Consider the following 20,169-nt stretch of genomic DNA (forward strand, 5'->3'; position numbering starts at 1 on the left):
AGTACCATATTATTCATGTAAAATATAATTTCTTTTTTGTTATATTTAATATTTATTTTACTTCCATAAACAAAAAGACAAATCCTAAAGATTTTGAGGTCCCCTTGAGGAAACTAGCTTATAAAATTATACATGTAGTTTTCAGAAAATCTAAAAATGCAGAAAGTTTCCTGTGGGGGGTAGGTTTAGGTTAGGGTTGGTGTATTGCGATAGAACAGTATAAAAACTATTACACCTATGGAATAAAAAACGTGTGTGTGTGTGTTCAGGTGGCAAATTTAAGAAAAGTAGCTCTTTAGAAAAGTGTTGTACAGCTCAGATTAAGGAAACAATTTTTTATATATATAAAATAATTTTGCCCAAATTTGTCCCAAAGGATGTTTGAGGGTTAAACCTGAGTAAAGAGCAGTTAGTCTCCTCAGAATGGTCTCTGAAGAATGACGCCGAAGAGAGGGCCGGACTCCAGCTGTTGTGTCTTTACTCCCACCGAAGGCAGCCTCAGATATCGCAGAAGAAGCTTGACTTCTCTCAGACCGCAGGAGGATGGGCACGGGTGAGTTTGTGTGTGTGACGCTGCGTGGCGGGGCGCCCTGGGGATTCACACTCAGCCAGAGCACTCAAGACCCTCAACATCCAATCCAGCTGCTTCAGGTGAGACCACTGATGAAGATTCAACAGTTATGCAGTTTAGAGTACCTGGTGTTGAGGATGAATATCCATTACTTTCTGCTCTTTTATTATGGCTCTTTCTCAAGTTTGTTATAGTGTTTGAGTTTGAAACATAAAAATGCCCTTTCAGAGTACCCTGCTGGTTTTCTAGGCTTTAGTTTGGGTTTTGGTACTTTTTTAGCTGGCCAGATAAGGATGCCAATTGGTTTATCAGATAAACACCAGCTTGGATCAGATTCAACCAGGAACTCATCTTAGGTTGGCTTAAGCAGCTCATTTCAGCAGGTTTTCTTGAGTTTGTTACATGTAGGCAAGTTTTGTTCTTGGACAAAGGTGGGTTTAATGTGCATTTGAGTATGATAATTGTAACCAGAAAGCTGATTTTTATTTTTTGTAGTTCTCTTATACAGTTAATTAATGACGTTAACTGGACACTTGGGAAATGTTGTAAACGAACGTCGTGTTGGATTCTTGCAAAATGACAACATGTCTTAGTGGCCACCCGTGGAGCTCAGATTGGCCTGTTGTTTTGATAAATGTTCACTGGCAAACTTGTTTTTCTTTAGCTGAATTTTACAGGCAGATCTTAGCTGCGTAGGCTCCGCTTGTCTCAGACTTGACCAAGGGTCCTTATATGGTCACAGCAAAGCTAACAAAGTTTGCTGGCCAAGTTCATGCAATCTGTCATCACTCCCATAGATATCAAGAACCTAAACTGTTAGTTTCCAGCGGCTGGAATTATTAGTTGATCTTTAACTGAATAGGAAACATTGATTTAGGGATTAACGTGCAAATTATTAAAACTTCTTATATCATCAAGTTTTGCGAGTGTCAGCTTAGAACATGTGTATATTGTGAACGCTTGAAGTTGTATTCATAATGATTTATATGGAAATAATCAGCACCACCCTCAACACAGCCTCTGACCCCATGAGACATATGTTTATACTTCAGTGTTTTGTTTATGTGACAGCTCTTCGTGGCTATGAAAAATAGTATTTAAAATGTTTAAGCAATATAACGCTAGCAGGAGTGATGTTATACCCAATATTAACATGTCTGCGATAAATGCTCAAATAAATGCTCTGTGGTATATTGAATCACTTGCAAAAAGAGAGTATTAAAAACCACATATGCTGAATTGCTCACACAAAACAATTCAGGCCTAATATTTAAGATTTTGTATTTTAATTCTATAAAGAATCACCATTCATTTTGATTACACAGTTTTAACAAACATACTAATATACTTAAAGGGTCATCATTTACTCAAACTGCTGAACACAAAAAAAGATATTTTGACGAATGTTGGTGAAAGTCGATGGCTACCGTCAAGTGGAGGCTGAGTGAATAATGACGGAATTCTCATATCATAGAACTTTCTTTTTCATCTCGTACAATTTTTCTTGGTCCACAGCTAGCCTTTTTTTTTTTTTTTTTTTTTTACCATGTTCTTACTTTTTCAATTATTAAATTGAATGTTCTCAGAATTAACAGATTTGTGCTGATTCTATTGGATTTTTATTTATTTATTTATTTTGCCTGGAACATTACAAATGCTATTTTATTAAATATCATTGGAAAGCCAAACAGATTAGAGGACCATAACTCAAACTGATGATAATAATACTAATAACATTATTAATAATAATAAATTGGTGTAGGCTTTCCTTTGAAACAATCTTCACTCGGAAATTGTTAGTATAACGTCATAAGACGTCAGACGAGACTGCAAGTAACACATTGCATTAAACATGAAAATTTTCAAGAACGTAATAGTATTTTCTTGTAAAACATGATAAAGTAATATTTGTTTTGTTCACAACTTTAAAAAAAACTGTACCCCTTACAGTGCATCTTCATATATGAATAAATGTGTTACACATGTTGCAAGTAATGCTCTGGTAAATGTATGATAAGTATGTAGGTACTAATCAGTCGAAATGACCAACAAATCAATAACAGACTAGATGTGAGTCTGAAGTCACTTAGTGGGCATATTGCATGAAATATGTGTTCCTGGCCAGTGTACAGGTCGTTAAGCAATAATATCCTTCTCAGCTGAAAAACTCATTTATTTGTAGCTCTTTAAAGTGTTATTCACATTATATTATAGTTGTATTTTACAATTCCGTAAAACATTAATAGCCATTAGTAAGGTTTGACTCCTAATAATGGCTTATAGACTTTAGCTTTGGCAAACTCCTGACTGGCAAACTTTGTATTTTTGTAATGATATCACAGTGCACTCCCTCATAAAACTATAACCGGCAAAGTAAGCTTCTGTTTCTGTTGTCATTATAGTTTTAAGTGTCTACCTTTAAAATACAACACTACTGGAGTAATGCAGTGTACCCCACAGAGCCTTGACTTGAATCTAAACTTTCATCTGGCTGTTTTTATGTACATATATAATTCAGGAACAAGCATACATGCTGCTAAATAACTTCTAAACAGATGCACTCCAAAAAAAAAAAAAAAACACTTGGATGGATAAAGATCTGTTTGTGTTTGTGTATATTTTATTTTCTTCTCATTTTATTAATATGGTCCTTTTTTTAATAAATCATGCACATCCCTTCCCCATCAATCATTCCAGTGCAGCTGTCAGGTTGTCATCATCACCACAGTGAGTGTTGATCAGCAGGGGACGTACACTATAACCGCTTCAGAAAAACACTGTAATTTAACTTTTCATGTAACAGCAGACTTATAAATAACGAGCATTATTTTCATTAACATTAAATTAATAGTTTGAAAGTTCACTCACCCTTAGGCAATCCAAGATGTAGATGATTTTGTTTCTTCATCAGATTTGGAGAAATGTAGCATTGTATCACTTTCTCATCAATGGATGCTCTGCAGTGAATGGGTGCCGTCAGAATGAGAGTCCAAACAGCTGATAAAAACATCACAATAATCCACAAACAATCCACACCACTCCAGTCCATAAGTAAATGTCTTTTGAAGAGAAAAACTGCATGTTTTATCAGCTTTTTGGACTCTCTGACAGCACCCATTCACTGCAGAGGTTCGATTGGAGAGCAAATGATGCAAATGCCACATTTCTCCATTTTGGATGGCGTTAAATTTCAGCAAATTTTAATTTGTTAATAATAACCTAATTAATAGTAATCCAATATTAAATATAACTATGTAATATTAATCCTGATGCTTGTTAGTTTTTTTCCTGTTAGAGTGCTGAAATCAGTCTCTGTTAGATCTGTTTAGTTTCTGAATTGACACTTACATGAGATATATGCAAGCTTTCAGCTTTAACTTTTAGCTGAGCAGTCAAATATTTGCCTGTGTTGTCATGAGAGGGGTACGTGCTTCCATCTTCGTGGAGTGACCCCGTGCTCCTCTAAATCATCTGGAAGACATGACTTTTACCCTGACTCAACTAAGAGCAAACTCGGCTGAGAGACATGACATGAAGCTGACAAATACTGTTCAGGATGAATATCTGTTCAGTGTGATACATAATGGAGGTCATGGTGTTCAGTACTTAAAGAGAGTAATTATTATGGAAATAATATACTTTAAAATAACTGCACGTTCCAATTAAATTATATTAAATGATCCAGTTTTAACTAAATGTTAATGTATTATGGTTTAAGTGTATATTAAATTCAATTAAATTAATTTTTGAGTGCTTTTACCCATTTAAGTAGAACTTAAGTGCATCTTTATATGTAATTTCATTTTAGTTCTATTGCATTTGGTTTGCAGAATGTATTGACTAGAATTTATGAAAAATTAAAAAGACTTTAATCTAATTTCTATTGAGAACTTGTATGTTATTTATTTAAATGTATTTGCAATTTGCAATGGTGTTTGGTACATTTAACACACTTTATCTTTGAATGTGCTTTAGTATGTTAGTCAACACATCAAAATGTATTTCTTTAAAGCACAACAGAATGTTTTTAAGAAAATATATATATTTAAATAAAACTTTTCATTCATCTGCACTTTTTAAGTCTACAAGTGTGTTGAGAAACAGTCATAACATATCTTTCTTGAAGTGCACTTAAGTGGCCTTTTATTTTACTAATTATCTGCAAATACAGATTTATTTATTTTTTTAATATGTACTTTTAAGATTTTTAATATACTGCAAGTGCACATTCAGTGCTAAAAAATGCATTGCTTTTTCAAAAGGATATTATGCATTAATGTATGTATGTTATGTTTATATTTCATTCACGATTATATTTCAATGTGCAGCATTGCTTTATAATGGTCAAAGTCTTTAGTTCGCTAATGGTCTGCTTTTTTATTCAGTCCTACAGTTAGAGCACACGATGGATCCTTAGCCATATACAAAGGGCCCAAAGTGAGTACATTAAAAGTACAGATTGCTACAGTCTCCTTTGAACATGCACTTACAAAAACATTTTCATAATGAACTGTTCGACCGATGGAAGGCGTCCAGCGATCTGTAGTAAAGAGTTATGCTTAACCTTAAGTCATTTAGCTATCAACATTACAGCTGGATTCACTCCTGTGTGCTGCGGTACACTGCTAACCAACTCACCCAGCACAAGTATATGAAAATCCACCATTTACGGCTAATGTTCATGTAACAATGGGAACCTGGCAGTCTTTAGACCACCATGGTTCATTTTACCTGAAATGTCTGTTGGAAACAGTGAAAGATAATTGCTTTAAGCTGTAGGAGGCAGAAGTAGCCAGCATGCTGCATTTACTCAGTGTGTTTATGTGAACAAAATGAATTGTGCTTTTGACTTTCTCCTCCAAAATGTTACGTTTAAAATTTATTTTTCGTGCCAGATAATGTTTGATCGCAATGTCCAAGAAACAAATGCTCTATAACACAATCAGCCTTGCTTTCAAACAAAAGAAAATCAAAGTATTGAATAAAGCATGCTCATGGTTTCTTTGAAGCAGACGTTTTTCCGAACATACTTTACACACTCACCCTTTTCACTTGCATGAACTGATTTATTAAATAACATTTTGGCTCTTTAAGCACATTTTGCTCTTCTAGTACAGTATGTATCGCAAATTTATAAGCACGGTGTTTGTAATGTTATTAAATTGTATTGTGTTGATAAAAAAGCATTTCATCACATGGTAAATCTCCTTGTGATAATGGTCAGATCAACTTAAATGTGTTTCATGTCCCTTGTGAAAAAGAAATGCACTTAATTGTATTTAATGTGCACTTTTAATTCATGCCTTGAAAGTATAAAAATAAACCTGTACTTGCAGATAATACAATATTAATGAAATAAAATGTCAATTAAATAACTACTGTTTCTTAACCAACTTAATTTAACATTTTTTAAATGCACTTTGTAATAATGCCAAATATTATTATATCTTGATTTTTTTTTTGATCTTTACATTTTTGTTAATCCATAAAGATGTGCACTTATTTGATGTGTTAGCTAACATACTAAAGCACATGCAATGCTTTTTTGACCAAATCAAATGGATATTTCACATTTATGCACTGTTAAAAGCAGCAGCATGAAACATAGAATAGTTTAGACTGAAGAGCCGTATTTAGGCCAGATTGATAATGAGTTTAACCAGGAAATATCAGCGTGTGCTGTTTACAATATTTACACCATAATGTGTTGAAAAGCTACAGACGGCCAGCTATGTGTTCATGAGAAATGTTCTCCTCTGTGGCAATGCTGTGCATACAATTTTATCTAAATATTTAGTAAGAGAGGAGACGCCACTGGAGACAGAATCTTTCTGCAGATCATGTGTGAGTCTCAGATATTTTGTATTGTAGTTTATTTTTCATCTCAGAATAACTTTACTGTATTTGAATAGGGTGTCTTTTATTGACTGCACACTGCCCTCTAGTGGTAATCAATGGGAACTATATTGTCCTCTAAAGACTCTTAGTGGACCATGCCTTGAAAACATCCATTGTCAAAAAAATTAAAAACAGTGAATTTTTAGGCGATTTTAATATGTGTGTGTTTGTGTGTGTGCGCGCGTGTGTGTGTGTGTGTGTTCAACTTTATGTTAAACCTCAAATAAGGAAATTTCCATTGATGTTAAATAATATAGAGAGCTTACATACACATGCTGTTGACTGACAGTTCTTGGGTCGTGGGCATCAGATGGCAATATTTCAATGTTAGCTTTTGTTAACCTCCTGGGGTCGATGGAGACTTGGATCCAAGAACTGTCAGTCAACAGCATGCGTATTAAGCATCAATGTACAGTAAATTTGCTTACCATTTTGAGGTCTAACAAAGTTTCTATACACAATAAACATTTCCCAGAATTTTCCATTGTCAAACATTAGTTTTCTACAATTCCAGTTATGTGGGATTCAGATGAACAAAAAGCGTATGAATCATCATAATTGTTGTTTGGAATATGATTTCATGCACTAGAAAAGCAAATTCTACTAGAGAATAAGGAGAGGGACTGTGACCAAATTTCTGGACCGAACTGAACTTACTGTTGCCAGTGATCAATATGCATTTAATGCCAGCTAATTCAACTAAATCAACAATTCAAATAAGAATTAAAACATAACTGTATATTTTTTTGAATCTTAAAACTTATCATCCCACATGTTTTAAATGCACACATTATCTGCAACTGAAAATCATCATTGCACTTTATGTTAAGTTATGGTCAGCTTTTACGGTTGTCAACACAAATGAAATATGCAAATGTGTCTGGCTTGAGCAGCTGTGTGTACATGAGCTGTTAAACTGAGAAACTAAACTCACGATTCCTGATGGAAATTCCTCCAGTTGAAGTTATGAACTTGAGTCATGATTTTTGGTTTATTTAAGGTGAAGGTGTTTATCAGTGGCAGACGGTCATAAATAGATTTGCTCTCATAATGCTGCCATTATACTTGGGAATGGTTTGTAATGAAATTGTCCAAATAAACAAGGTCATCTCAGGACTGAATTATTCTTTGTAGAGAAAACATTCACTTTAAAGATTTCATCTGCAGTTCGATATAGGTTTCCAGCTCGCTTGCTAGCTTGTATCTTGTTACTGCATAAACATTTCAATAATACCATGTGCTAAATCAAGCAGAGAGACGAACAATCGCTCTGCTTTATGACTTGACCTTAGAGCAGAGTTGATTTGTGATGCCCTCAAAGTTACAGATGGCTGATATTAAATCTAAGTGTCTCTGCTTCAGTTTGCGAGGCTAATGGCTCATAGACCTGCTTTGGCGAGGAGCACTGTTTAGTCATTTGACATGCAGCTGTTGTGATGCGTAAATTAGAGACACTTGGTCTAAATTAAGATGCACTGTCTTTGAACCAAGGATGGGTCTTATTGCTCTTTTTTCATCCATGTACAGTATTATACATGTTCGCACTGTGTTTTACAAAAAAAAAAAATAAATTGATTGATTATTCAGTGTAAATGCTATTGCCTTTCTTTTTCTGAGAATGTATGAATTTATTATCAAATGTATTTTCCTCTTTTTAATAATCTGTATTAAAGGGATAGTTCACCCAAGAAGGTAAATTCTGTCAGCATTTGTTCACCCAAACCTGCGTGAGTTTGTTTCTTTTCATGCTGAACAAAAAAAGAAGATATTTTGAAGAATGTTGGGAGACAAACAGCTGACGGTAGCCATTGACTTCCAGTGTTTTTATATACTGTGGAAGTCAATGGCTACCATCAGATGTTAGTTTCCCAGCATTCTTCAGAATCTCTTATTTTATGTTAAACAGATGATTTGGGGTGCATTTTTGCGGTGAAGCTAGTATGATGCTTTTACGGAAAGCATTTTTCGTATACATTGCAATGTCTAGCCTTACTTTTATGTTCAAATATATCTTTTTAAATTTCTCAAGTTACCATTTAATAAATGCATGATTATTATCTATCTTGTAGATAGAGGACGGTAGTCCTGCTGCCGTGGCTGGATTGTGTGAGAATGATGAGCTGGTGTCGGTGAATGGAAAGCCTTGCTCAAACCTCAGTCTCTCAGACGCTATTGATCTCATTGAAGCCTCAGCTGACTGTCTACAGCTGCTTGTCAAAAGGTATTTTAAAGCCTGGACAAATGTTCTTAGATGCACTCTTGTTGCCTGTTTACCTTCAGTGTATCAGGTTTTTTAGGCAAAATTATATCGCTTTTTCATTTCATATTAAAGGTTCTCTTCCTCTTCTGTCCCTCGTGATGCGACACATTGTTATGCATGCATTAAACTGGACAGTTATTTGCATTTTTATAGCATAGTTCATGAGATGTCTTGTTTATGCCTGTCTTGACATTTGAAATACTAAACACCCAGTGTACAATCAAAAACAGAATCTCTAACCAAGATCCATTTAGATTAATAAGACATTAATATGTGATTAACAGAAAAATAAAATGGTGCAGTTTTGATTCTCCCAATGGTAAATGAAAACTGAGGTACTTTTTTTCTCATTTCCAATAAATTATTTGCTTGATAATGAAGTCATGGTGTTAAAATAGATGGATTAACTGCAAATAAATAGAGCTGACATGATCTCCTCCCTCTAGATGCTGTAGTCAACCTCAGGAGAGCTTTAAAATGGTTAGCACCACTTTTCGGATCCCTTCTCCATCCAGGCCTCACGAGCCACAGGAACTATACACCTCTGAGTCCCAGGATGAAGCATATTATGGAGAGACGGACAGCGATGGAGAGTGTCCAGCAAGGACTCGATTGGTTCGGACCCAAGTTCAAATACCTGCTTCTAGGAATAAAAGTAGAGGCACCAATGCCCAGGGTGCTGGAGACACCAGTTTGGATGTAACCCCAGGATCTGTAGTTGAATTGCAGCTTTCGCTCTCCAAGACCACCCTGGAAGAGCCAGACTGTACTGCATTAGGCAGTGCATGTGGAGTTGTGGGAGACATCCATCAAAGAAAGACAGATGAGAGTGTCAATTATACTACAACCACCGCATTTACTCCAGCTAACCCCCTCTACATACCCCGACGAGACCGGCAACCCCTTGGTCAGCGGGGTGTGTTGGTTAGCAAACCCCCTGCTTTGACAGGACAGGTGGAGGTGACAGTGAAGCAGTTATCTGGAAGCTGTTCAGGAAAGGAGGGGGTAGAGGCCAGTCTACAGTTGGATTCTGCTGGGGAAGAAGGAGGGCACATTGAAGAAGCTCCCACCTCCTCATCTGTGTCCTTTGGACTTCCCTCAGAGGAGTGGGACTCCGAATCGGAGAGGGAGGTCAACGAGCCAAGCAAGCACCGGGCAAGGCACGCCAGTAAGTAACATTGCATTTTCAGTGTTTCTTCTTATAGTGTGATATAGTATCTGTTTTCAAGAATAGCAATAATTTCATATTTCAAAAGCTTGGGTTATAGATATAGCATCAGTGAACTGACGTACTCAGCTGTGAATTGCTTTCTAAAGTAATAGTTTAAAGAAAGTTCAACACAATTCATCTCCAGTTTGTATGGTTCTTTTTAACCACTGTTTATTGTCATTTATTTATATGTCAGTTACTGCATTATGTATACTTTTAATGATTTGTGAGCAAAAGCACGAATAAGTGTAATACTTTTCATATCAAATGTCTGTTATGGATTATAGATAGATAGATAGATAGATAGATAGATAGATAGATAGATAGATAGATAGATAGATAGATAGATAGATAGATAGATAGATAGATAGATAGATAGATAGATAGATAGATAGATAGATAGATAGATAGATAGATAGATAGATAGATAGATAACAAGAAAGAACATAGCAATGATTCATCGTAGCAGTAATAAATGGGGGCTCACATTGTGACATGACTGGTAAAGTTAAGAATAAAACATGGGCATGCTAATGATGCTTGCTGAAGTGCCATGCATTTGACAGACATCAGCATGTGTGACTCTGGCCTGTTACCCGATCCTTTAAAATTGGCCATCTTAGCAGCACTGAAAAGGAAGGAGCACTCATCTATGGCTATCTCCACCTTGAGGTTGGAAAGACAAGAATCTGAAATGTGGCAAGTCTTTATACTCTCTAAAGGAGACGGACACAGGTGCCTTGTGGGGATATGCGGCCTTACTTCTGTGTACATTGACTGGAATAGGGTAGCATGTTTTTTTACAACTTTTGGAGCTGCACATATGGGCTTGTATTAGCGCTCCGGCACTTGCAAGCCCACACAGTGCCCCGGGGCTATTTTTACTCCCTCTTTTTTCTCTGCTGTGTCTGCTATTGGCTCAACCTCAGTAACGTGCTCTAGACACATTCACAGCTGTAACTGGCTTATGTTAATGTCTGGATGTTATACATGGATCAGAGATTTAGTTAATTGGTGATGGTGTTCTCAAATCTCTGCTAGGAGAATGACTTATTGGGTCATTAAGAGTAATGCGGGTCAGGAGAGCCGTGAATTCCATTTAACTCCTGTTAAACCAGGGATTCATCATTTGATTAGCGGACAAGCCATGACTCTCTTAAAAAAATTATCTATATACATTGTCATGCATTTTTTTAGTTTTAACTGACAGGATCTAAATTGCATGCAGTATATTCCGATGCATAACAAACAATTATGCATTTGGCTTAACAATAGTAAAAAATTAGTTAGCTACAGTTAATACTTGTATTTTCCCAGTTCAAGTCCTCTCATATGAAATGACTTACTGGCTGCTCACATAACAGTGCTATTTATATGCTTCATACACAGTTCAGTGAATTAGGCCGCCAGGACCAACCAACAGCCCTTCTTTATGACCTCACCCGCCTCACTCTCTACCCGTAACCTTAACTTCTCATTTTCTCATTCTTAGGGCTCCGGCGCAGTGAGAGCCTTTCAGAGAAGCAGGTGAAAGAAGCCAAGTCTAAATGCAAGCGCATTGCTCTCCTGCTGTCAGCTCCTGCCCCCAACCCTAATAACAAGGGGGTGTTGATGTTTAAGAAGCATAGACAGAGGGCCAAGAAGTTTACGCTTGTAAGCTACGGTACTGGTGAGGACGACCCAGATTATAAGGACGACGAAGAGGAGCACACTGTTGAGTTCACTGTTTTAGCCTCAAGTGAAACTGAAATTAATGAGGATTTCTTTACCAATGCCTCAGGCCAGAAAAGCATTGTAAGCTTTGATTGGGATACTGGATTACTTGAGATAGAGCGCAAGCTTGACAACCTGCAGGGTATGGATGCACTACCTGAGACGAAGGGGAAAGGAGCCCTCATGTTTGCCCAGCGCAAACAGCGCATGGATGAGATAGTAGAAGAACATGAAGAGATGAGACGTAAGGGGATCCCTGTTGAAGCAGTGCAGGAGCCTGAGACACATCAAACATACCAACACATGGAGGAGCAGACTTATATGCATGCACAAGAGAACCAGAATTACATGGATGTAAATCTACACCACAGTTTATCAGCACAGAAGCAACAACAGCAACAACAATATCATCAATACCAAGAACAGTACCATCAACAACAGCAGCAGCAGCAGCAGCAGCAGCAGTATCAAGAATACCAGCAGCAGCTACAATACCAGCACCAACAACAGCAAGACTACCAGCAACAAAATATATACCAACACATGCAATCATACAATCAGCAACAACACTCCCAACAACAGCAAGAGCAACAGTATTCACATCATATGAATGGCATGTTTGATCAGCAGATGCAAAACGAAATGCAGCCATTAGTCACAAACAGGAGTGCCAAACCATTTTCAGTTCAGAATAGAGTGGCTGCTCCATTTTCCTCCTCATCAAGTGCAGACAATCAAGAACAGCCTGGGTATTCGTTGGGACAAGGTGAACAGATTGCTTCCCGTGATGAGCGTATATCTGTGCCTGCTATCAAGACTGGTATCTTGCAAGATACAAGGAGGAGGAGTGCCAATAAGCCAATGTTCACTTTCAAGGAGTCTCCCAAGGTTTCACCTAATCCTGCTCTGTTGAATCTCCTTAACAGGAATGACAAGAAGGCAGGTTTAGAGTTTTGTCCAGAAGAAGATTATTTAAGTTTAGGAGCTGAAGCCTGCAACTTTCTTCAGCCTTCTAAGACGAAACACAAAATTCCACCACCAGTAGCTCCTAAACCTCACATTAACCCTGCTTCTCCACCATGGTCTGATCAACAAGAAACTGCTGAACAACCCATCCCACAGCAAACCGAAAGTAGTGTCCCAGCCCCTGCAGAAGCTCCAGTCACAGAGGCTGATACTGCTTTTTCCCCTGCCCCTGAAATGGGGGCCCCAATGTTGTCTGAAGAAAAGCCTACATATGCCCCCGAATCACATGATGTTTCACACTGTCCTGAACAGCTTCCTCCAGATAATGCCTGGAAACAACAAGAATCCCAAATGGAGTCAAACCAGCAACAAGAAACCTGGAATGAGAAACAACCCCAGCCACAAATTAATTCTGCTCCTGTCGTACCACCTGTTACGCAGTCAGATCCATCTGTCAGATCATGGGATCCAGCTCCAAATCAAAGTCATCAGCAGATTCCAGTAAGTACTTGGGGTCCAGATAAGGTCCAATTGCAAGTCCCATCTCAAAACCAATCTCAAACACAGCCACAGTGGATGACACAGTCTCAGGGTCCTCCAGAAGTACAAGTCCCTTCTAAAACACAATCCCAGCCTTCTTGGGTAACACATCCTCGAACTTCACCCCCAACCAAACATCAACCACAGCTTCAGTCCCAAATCAATTCTTGGGCACCAAGTCCAAATCAGTCAACCCCACAAGCTCCCTGGTCGCAGCCGCACGAGCCGGAACAACCATCTATCAGTGTTTGGCAACAAGATCAAATTCAAACTCAGGAACATCCAGCATGGTCCCAGCAACAACAGTTGACGCCACATTGGGCATCATCCCATCAGCAACAGCCACAGCCTTCTTGGACTCAACCTCAGAGGCAGTCACAGCCCCAACCACCTTGGGTCTCTCAGGCCAAACAGCAAGATCCAACACAGCTATCTGCAAATGCATGGACTCAGCCACAGAGTCCAATTCAAGCACAACCTACATGGGCTCAGCAGACTCAACCTTCACATCATCCCACAGCACCAGTGCAACAACCCATGAATCCTTGGCCATCAATGCCAGCCCAGTCCCAACCACATCCACAGTGGGGACAAGAACCTGCTTCTCAACATCCTCAACAAGCAATGAACTCTTGGACAACTGCACAGAATCAAATTCAGCCTCCCTGGGCTCAGCCACTCCCACCAACTCAGGCTCATCCTCCATGGGCACCAAAACCTCAACAGCAGGCATCCCAGCCACCTGTGACCCAGTGGGCATCACCACAATCTCAGTCTCAACCGACTGTAAATGCTTGGGCACCCCAACACCAACAGAGTGCAGTTAGCAGCACTGCCCAAAATGAATCCCAGAAATTGCCTCCCCAACCAATCAAGCCATGGAGTCCAACTCAGAGCTCTCAGCCCACTCCTCCACGACGAATGAATTCATATACCACTGGGACAAAGGCACCATCTCCTGTTCCAACACGTAGTACTATGTCCCCCTCTGGTTTTGGGTCAGCATTTGAGATGCCAGCCTTGAAAGGGAAAGGAGCTGAACTGTTCGCCAAAAGACAATCCAGAATGGAGAAGTACATTGTGGACTCTACCACAGTGCAGAATAAGGCAAGACCATCTTCACCTTCTCCTTCTTTGACAAATTCCTGGAAATATTCACCCAATTGCAGGGCTCCCCCGCCATTGGCATATAATCCAATTCATTCACCGTCATATCCACCAGGTGCTATCAAGCAGCCTTCCCCCTCTAACCCTTCAACAGCAAACAAGAACAAAAACAAAGATAAGCAAAAACGTGTCCCAAAACCTCTTCATGTTCTTGATGTCATGAAGCATCAGCCCTATCAGCTGAATTCCTCCCTTTTTACATATGGCCCAGCAGCAGAGAAACTCGCTGCAGAAAAGGAGGCAGCTGAAAAGCTTGATTCTGAAAAGGCAGCTGAAGCCCAGGCTCAAGCTCAGGCCCAAATTCAAGCCCAAGCACTAGGTCCTCCCAATCAAACCCAGCAAATGGGATATAACCAAGGTCCTCCCCCTTATGGTTTTATGCCACAGCAGGCCCAGCAACCTTATGGGATAGCTGGTCAATCACCTATGCAAGATGGCCTTTACCACCAACCCCCTTCTAATACATATCAGCCTGCTCTAAATTCTTATCAACAGCAACCTCAACAGGTCTCATATCAACAAGAATACAACCCCCAACAAGCATACCAACAGCCTTCTGTAAATCCTTACCAACAAGCACCAAGCCCTCCCTACCAACAGCCCTCCCCACCCTCCTATCAGACAGGTCCTAATGCAGTATATCAAGCTGGACCTGTACTGGCTTACCAACCAGCCCCTAGTTCTTATGTTGTGCCATCTTACCCAGTAGCACCAAGGGCTGACTCTGCCTCAGGAGGCAGTATTATTGCTGCTCCAAAGCCCAAATTTTCAGCCAAGAAGAGTGCTGCCCAGGTGTGGAAGCCAAGCACTCCAGAAAAATAGTTATGTTATAGTGATTTTTCTCCGGTGTTTTTACCTTAGGAAAACTAAGCTATGATCCAGATATTTTATGTAGCGCAGAAGCTTACTTCCAAAGAGAAATATTATGTAACAATTGACTTTTAAGATCTGCCAGAACAGATCAGAAGAGCGCATAGATATTTCAGAACTACATCACATGGTGTTTTTACAGAAAAATGCTCTGCCAAGTACTTTATACAAATATTTTTATAGACGTGGCCTGCTGAAGGTAGGACGAGAATGTACTTAGTCAGCTTAGACTTAATTTTGGTCAAAGGGAATCATTATTGATTGAGTTTGAGAAGAGAAACATGAATGCTTAATAATGAGGGAAATATTTGGACAGGTGAAAAAGTGACAAAATGGTCTATTATAAGGGCTACTGGGTAAATGATTTGCAATAGAACTTAAGGATGTAATTCCTTAAAACCAAACCAACACTATACAATCATATTACAACACCTGAGTAGACAGACAGAAATAAATACATAAACAGTATTATGATACAGTGGTTGGAATATGCAAGTAAACAGTGTATGAACAACTTCTGGCAGAGCCAACAGTGCAAGGAGATACTATAAAACACAGAGACAGAATGTATTAAGGTAACTATTTTATGTAGTGGAGTTCAATCATCTCCCACCTTAAGAGATAGAAGAAGAAAAAAAACAACATTGTTATATTTCTAAATTGTAATTAATGTTTCAGACTTTTTCATAACTGAAGAAATGAATGTGCTCAGTATGTGAGTTTTTTCAAGCAGGTTGAATAGTGTCAATATTTTAATGTTTAACAGCTGGTACATACTGTAAGTTGGAGAGCTCTTAATTTTTACGTTTTATGAAAATAAGTAGATTTTGTGTCACTTCTTGTTTATTTTTGAGGGAGAAATTTGTGTTTGCTTCAGAATTTTTCAGCAGTTCTACAAGAGGAACATCAAATAAACTAGATATAGGAAGTCAGCAAGTTCATTTTTAGTTTGATTGCTATATTCTGTACTTTTTTGCTGTCTTTTGTTCATTTCTTTGTGTGATGTTTTCTTCATAGAACACTATTTGTAAAATGTTCCACAGCGCCATTAAAATTACTGTCTTCAGTTTTGTTTGTTTGCTTTTGCATGTACTTCACTCAATTCTTTCTTTACAATGATTCATTTTTTGCTCCTCTCACTATTCTCTGCTTTCACATTCCTTTTAAAAAATAATTTTCCTTATCTTTTAGTTTTAGCAGTAGATTCTGTCACTTATTAAGCTTAAGTAAAATATTCACAACTATCATTATTTGCAAATAGATACAGTTAGTAAATACAGGTAGTATTTACAGTAAATAGTTACTTAGTGTAAATATCTGTGATTGAAAAAAGGTTTTAAAATTTCCCTCAGTCTCTCCTAATAAATAATAGATTACATTTATCAACAAGTCTCTTTCGATTACATAATCCAAAATGTTTTTGAAGGAGTATATGAAATTAAATTTTCTATTATTATTTATATCCAATTTGGTTTTATTGTCTGCATGGAAAATATCAATAATATGTTAGCCTGAAATAAGAATGTCAAAAGGCAAGCTGAAGTATGAGTATTGTTCTAAATTTGGGCCCGTGTTGCATCATACTTTTCAGAAGCCAAGTAAGACATACTTCATAATTGGAAAAGTGGAAATGATATGAACGAATGCGCTTCAAGGCCTGCTGCAGGAGCTATATTTGGGGAAATGTGATCTCTGGTCCCATGATTTGGAATGTGGGAGAGGAGAACGCTCTGCTTTATGCCACCTGTTGCTTTTGTATCACTTATAGTGATTCATGTTTTAATAAAACATCAGAGACAAAATGAAAATTGTGCAACATCTACAGTACATGACAGTCATATTTGACAATATTAAGTTGGTTAATTTAATAATTATTCATTTAACACTTTACTGGCTTCTTTAAACAATACATTACACTTTTTATTGTACAGAATTAAATACATTAATCTTTTTTAATGCATATAATAAATATTTTTCCACATGCATTGTTCTTTTCTACAAACTACTACTACATACTACAAATTCACTAAAAATAATATTATCATTAGAGTATTTGGTTACACTTTATTTTGATGTGTCCTTGTTACAGTGTAATTATACATTTAAATACTAAATAGATATTAATTAACTACATGTACTTACTAAAGGGTTAGGGTTATTTGCCTGTAATTATGCATTATTTTTTGTTATTATGATAGTTAGTACATGTAACAACATGTAACAACCTTAAAATAAAGTGTTCCCGAGTATTCCATATGTTTAGTTCATAACATTACATTTGATTCAAAATGCTAATTTTACTCATCATGCAAAATCAGATTTATCTAATGAACTGTAGTAATAAGAGCCCTGCAAGTTAATATCATAACCAGATGGTGGCAGCACAGCCCTTCTTGTTTAATGCCACTTAGTTCTTTCCTTGTGGAAACCTGAAGAGAAATGTCTTTGTGCCTGCATGCACAGTATCAGTGACCCTTGAAAAGTGTTTTGAAACAACGACTTGTTTATTGCCATCTGCTTTAAATGCATTTGTTTGCTCATTTCAGGCGCTTAGGAGCTCACCCTTGTCACCACCGGTGACTCTTTCAGCTGTGGGTCTCAACCCCAGGTCAGTTTCATCTTCTCCATCACCCAGACCTTCATCCCGCACTATTTCCATACGGCCACCAGTGGGCCAGATCGTCCGGATAGACAGGGGTCACAAGCCTCTCACCCCCTGGGAAGCTGCCTCACGCCACCCACTGGGGCTCGTGGATGAAGCCTTTACATTTCTGGACATTCAACAGTCCATTGCCTCCAACCTGCACTATGCCGCTAAGAGTAAGCTCTTACCAGAGCCTCCGGCCGAGTGGAAGGCAAAGGTCACATATGAACCTCCGCCAAAAAACCAAAAAGACAGTTTAAGTCAATCACCTTTGACTTTTCTGTCCCCAACCAAGAGCACAGCATCGGCACCAGCTGGTCCCGTCCCCTACGGGTCACCCTTTAGACAGCCCCAAAGGTCAGTGACAGAGGCTAATCTTCGGCCTTCACCGGCCGATCCGAATAAACTAACACTCTATAAAGCCAAAGATAGCAGTACTTGGAGACGTTGAAGGAGAGCCAGGAAACCCTTTATATGCAAGTGAAAGTGAAATCAAATAGGACAGGAATGAATATTGCTGGAAAGTGAGTAAAGTAAAGTTGTTATGGCTACTATTGACCAAGAAAGACAGAGAAGTTGATAATGCTCAATGAGGATCCATGGAAGTCAGAAGATGATACGAGAAGTTGAGTTTATGAAGATTATCAGTGTTACAGCTTGCTTTTGAAGTTCACACTAACAATAATCTCTCAATGTGATAAGTGAATATGTATACCCTTGTGAAAAAGAAATACATTTAAGCATATTTTGGTAACACTTTATATTAACCCTTTGGGGTCTGAGAGTGTTTTGGGGCCATGGAGAAGTTTTTGACAAGCTTTTATTTCAGTTGCTTACAAACATATTAATGGCTAAATTCTGATTACACTGTATTCAGCACAAACTGCGCTACAATAATATGTGAGCAGCATGAATGGACATGATTGTGTTTTTGATAAAGCAACATTTATGCGTGCTTAGTGAAAAACTAAAATGTTTAGGTCACTGATATAAGGCCAATACATGTTACATGCTTACTATTATTATAATAAAAAAGAGTACTTATTATGGTAATAATATGCAGTTGTCTGAACTCTAACATGCTTTTTTGACCAAAGTAAGTCGGACGATCTTAAAAGTGTACTTAAGTGTGTTAAGGAACACAATCAGGAGCACACACTCTTTCTAAGTTGACATAAGTGGGCTTTTATTTCACTAATTATGTCTGCACGTACAAGTAAAAAAAAATATATATAAGATTTGATTCACACTACAAGTGCACTTCTTTTTCACAAGGGTCATGCATTCGGTTTTAAAGTGTTGCACTAATGAATGGGGCAAAGCGATTGTGCATGATACTTGCTAATGAAATAAAACATTATACATCTTCATAGAACATATTGTAAAGGCTAGTGTGAGACACAGTTCAGTTTGTTTAATCACAAATTAACAGCAAATTTTATATAACTGTTGTAGTGATGTAGTGATTTTAAAGAGAGAAGAAACTAAATTTGTTTGTGTGCTACAAAGCTATTAAGCAGAAACTGATGAATCAGTAAGAGGCGTGCTTGTTACATAAGCTTCACTTTAAAAGATTAAATCATTCTTTGGTGACCCGGCCTGACCCTACGCCACACGCCCTGCTGCACCAAATTCACTTCAACTAACTCAGTCTCCGTTTTGCTATTAATGAATAAATAAATAAGTGTACATTCCTTACAAGTATTGTGTGACAATGCATGCTCTCAATCCACTTAAAAATGATGTTTATTTCTACTCTACGAGTTGTTCATACTTTTATTTCTTTATTCTATGACTGAGCGTTTCTTCATGAAGGATATCAGTAAACTAAACTTGTTTGACGTGTTTGATTGATAAAATATTGATCAAGATACCAAAAGATCTGTTGAACAGAGAGGATTTCAGTATTCTGTGAACTGTCTGATTGATACATTCTGCAGCTCCACATCTGTATGGCTGAAATAAAACCATGCTTTGCACTTGTATTAAAAGAACATGTTAAAAGAAGTGCAGCACTTGTGGTCATTTTTGGAATTCTTCGGGGAGTATTGGAGTAAAAAATGTTGCATATTTTGTGAGGAATCAAGCCTGAGGGAGAGGTTTTCAGACCAGCCGTCTGTAACAAGTTGCTGTCTTGTTATGTAATGGCTTGTGAGGCTTGGCTTGACTCCTGAGCTTGTATTTGTCATACAACTGAACTATGTGGCAGCTGACATTGAAGACTGAGCCCTGTTCAAATTAGGCTTTTGCTATTGTTTGGGATATGTAAATTATAGTCAGTCTCTATAGGCCATTCTTTTTATATTATATAAATAAGTATAAATCTGTGT

General features: G+C 37.8%; 1 protein-coding gene across 2 annotated transcripts; it reads left to right on the forward strand.

The window, feature by feature from the left end:
* The first annotated feature begins 519 nt into the window (after positions 1-519).
* Positions 520-19,846, forward strand: synpo2a (synaptopodin 2a). Of its 2 annotated transcripts, XM_026268343.1 has the most exons (5): positions 520-651; positions 8,539-8,690; positions 9,176-9,897; positions 11,432-14,265; positions 17,742-19,846. In XM_026268343.1, exons 1-5 carry the CDS (start codon positions 544-546, stop codon positions 18,288-18,290), a joined length of 4,365 nt encoding a protein of 1,454 aa, XP_026124128.1. In that variant the 5' UTR covers positions 520-543; the 3' UTR covers positions 18,291-19,846. The 2 variants fall into 2 exon arrangements, with proteins under 2 accessions (XP_026124128.1, XP_026124127.1); XM_026268342.1 differs by lacking the exon at positions 17,742-19,846 and having other exon boundaries at positions 11,432-16,261.
* The last annotated feature ends 323 nt before the right edge of the window (positions 19,847-20,169 follow it).

Source organism: Carassius auratus, chromosome 7 (assembly GCF_003368295.1).
Source record: "Carassius auratus strain Wakin chromosome 7, ASM336829v1, whole genome shotgun sequence".
Classification (NCBI taxonomy): domain Eukaryota; kingdom Metazoa; phylum Chordata; class Actinopteri; order Cypriniformes; family Cyprinidae; genus Carassius; species Carassius auratus.